Source organism: Papilio xuthus, unplaced genomic scaffold, assembly GCF_000836235.2.
Source record: "Papilio xuthus unplaced genomic scaffold, Pxut_1.1 DF827570.1, whole genome shotgun sequence".
Lineage (NCBI taxonomy): Eukaryota > Metazoa > Arthropoda > Insecta > Lepidoptera > Papilionidae > Papilio > Papilio xuthus.
In genome coordinates, this window is record NW_013531079.1 from 2,195,691 (window position 1) to 2,197,815 (window position 2,125).

A 2,125-nucleotide genomic window follows, 5' to 3' on the forward strand; every position below is an offset into this window, starting at 1 on the left:
CTTGTGCTGGCATACGGTTTACGACGATAATCGAATGGCGGGATTCAAACCCCCGACCTCGTGATCGGAAATCCGTACCCTTAACCATTAGGCTATTGACGCTTGACCATTCAGTGCAACAACGGCGCTTTGTCTAGTCCATTTCTCTATAGTCAATGTTTGATAATAACCAACGTAGGTATTAATTACCATAAACTACACTAATTAATTTCCTTTTTAACGAGGTTATTTGATCTACCAATTAATAACCTTGACGATATTAAATTATTATGAGTTTAAATGCAATGAAATAAAATTGCAATCGCAATGAAAATGTCAAAAGTAATTTGAAATTATGTTTGATAACAGATTACTGTATAGTTTTCTTGATACAAGAAATGTGGCAAAGGCAATAATGTTCAGATTTATATTAATTTTAGGTTAGTTATGTTCGATTTAACATCGATTAAAATGTGTGAAAATAGTGAATTATTATCGAAATAAATGTCCAAATATATATATATAAAAGTCGTGTTAGTTACACTATTTAAAACTCAAGAACGGCTTTACCGATATGACTGAAAATTGGTGAGGAGGTAGCTTAGAGCCAGGAGACGGACATAGGATACTATTTATTCATTTTTTTCAAACTTATACTTTGAAGAGCTCCTTTTTATATAACTTATCTATGTCACAATGTTAGTTAGCATAGTCTTTCGAAACGACTTGACTGAAATTATGAAATTTTATATGCATAGAATCGGTTACTATCAATTGTGTAATACCGCACGGACGGAATCGCGTGCGATAGCTAGTTTATTTAGTATTAAACTACTCATTCGAAAAAAAAGAATGTTCAAAATCGTTTTACTAGGGAAGTTTTGAAGGACAAACATAGACGTATTAAGAACCTCCTTGTTGAAGTGGATTAAATGTGAACACATGCACATTTGACTTGAAAAGAACAGTAAGAAGTATAATTATTAGAATGAAAGTTAATGTTTTATTGTATTTTGTTACAGGTATTACGTATGTATATACATATGCAGTTAAATCAGTATGTATCGGTCGAAACGGTTGTGGGCCAGTTACAACTTCTACTACAAAGGATTTGTTCTCAAAAATTGGGGTACGAGAAACAATTTTAGGGCGGTTAGTATATAAATTTGTAAAAAAAGTTACTATATTGTTCGCCATACACCAGGAATTTCCAACTAGTATTTTCTCTTTCTCGTAGGTCTTTTTCATTATTTTTGGATTCTGTACACCCTTTTCTACTATATTTCTTTTTTGAACCATAAATTTTGTATTCTACATATTCACTGGGTCTTGACGTGACTCGAGAAGATCGACTAGTTTGTTGTAGCCGCTAAATTTTAATACTATTTCAGGTTCTTGCCACCCACCAACAATCCTTTGTACGAAAATTGTAAATGCTCCAGCGTTTACAATCCCGTTTGCGGAACAAATAATCAGTCGTATTACAACCCTTGTTATTTAACGTGCGGTCTTTCAAATGTATCTGTAGAAATCAAACATTTCGGCAAATGTTTGCCGTTCTAAATTTAAATTATTTGATAAAATATTACAGATACTCTTTTGTTTCAAATGTACATTTAAGGAATTAATATTTTTTTCTAGTAGTAATTCAGCCAGGATTAAATAATAAAACATTTTTAACCGAAAAATCTTTATTAAAAATCCATGTGTAATGTTTCGGTTTGAAATAAAAAATAAAAATAAAATAGGATATAAACGATTAAACAATTAATTTCATTTTTTCAATGATATAATTTATTTTTATTTTACGTTCGGATCATGTTTTTATATCTTTAAATGAGCAATTCCTGTATATATAAACAACTGTTATTGTAAAAAAAAACTTTGTAGCTTTTAACCGAATGGTTATTATAAGTACGACCGTTACATATTTAATTGGAATCTCGGAATCGGCTCCAACGATTTTAATAAAATTCAGTATATAGGGGGTTTCGGGGGCGATAAATCGATCTAGCTAGGAATCATTTTTAGAAAATGTCATTTTATTCGTGTTTTATCGATAATCAACTTAAACATAAACTTAACTTTTTCTATCGGTAAGATGGAAAAATATTATTCATATTTCATCATTATATTAGTAATTCGT

At 30.4% G+C, this 2,125-nt stretch overlaps 1 protein-coding gene across 1 annotated transcript; it reads left to right on the forward strand.

Annotated features, from left to right (window-relative positions):
- Positions 1 to 288: 288 nt before the first annotated feature.
- LOC106118497 (serine protease inhibitor dipetalogastin-like) lies at positions 289 to 1,542 on the forward strand. The gene is made up of 3 exons (XM_013313157.1): positions 289 to 419; positions 1,002 to 1,131; positions 1,371 to 1,542. The coding sequence occupies exons 1-3, from the start codon at positions 335 to 337 to the stop codon at positions 1,540 to 1,542; spliced, it is 387 nt and encodes a 128-aa protein (XP_013168611.1). The 5' UTR covers positions 289 to 334.
- The last annotated feature ends 583 nt before the right edge of the window (positions 1,543 to 2,125 follow it).

What these genes read in the sequence shown, in the direction of transcription:
- LOC106118497 (XM_013313157.1), top strand. Translation starts at nt 335, where the DNA reads ATGTTTGATAACAGATTACTGTATAGTTTTCTTGATACAAGAAATGTG. An exon ending in CAGATTTATATTAATTTTAG is followed by an intron (nt 420 to 1,001) that starts GTTAGTTATGTT and finishes ATTTTGTTACAG; the next exon opens with GTATTACGTATGTATATACA. An exon ending in CGAGAAACAATTTTAGGGCG is followed by an intron (nt 1,132 to 1,370) that starts GTTAGTATATAA and finishes ATACTATTTCAG; the next exon opens with GTTCTTGCCACCCACCAACA.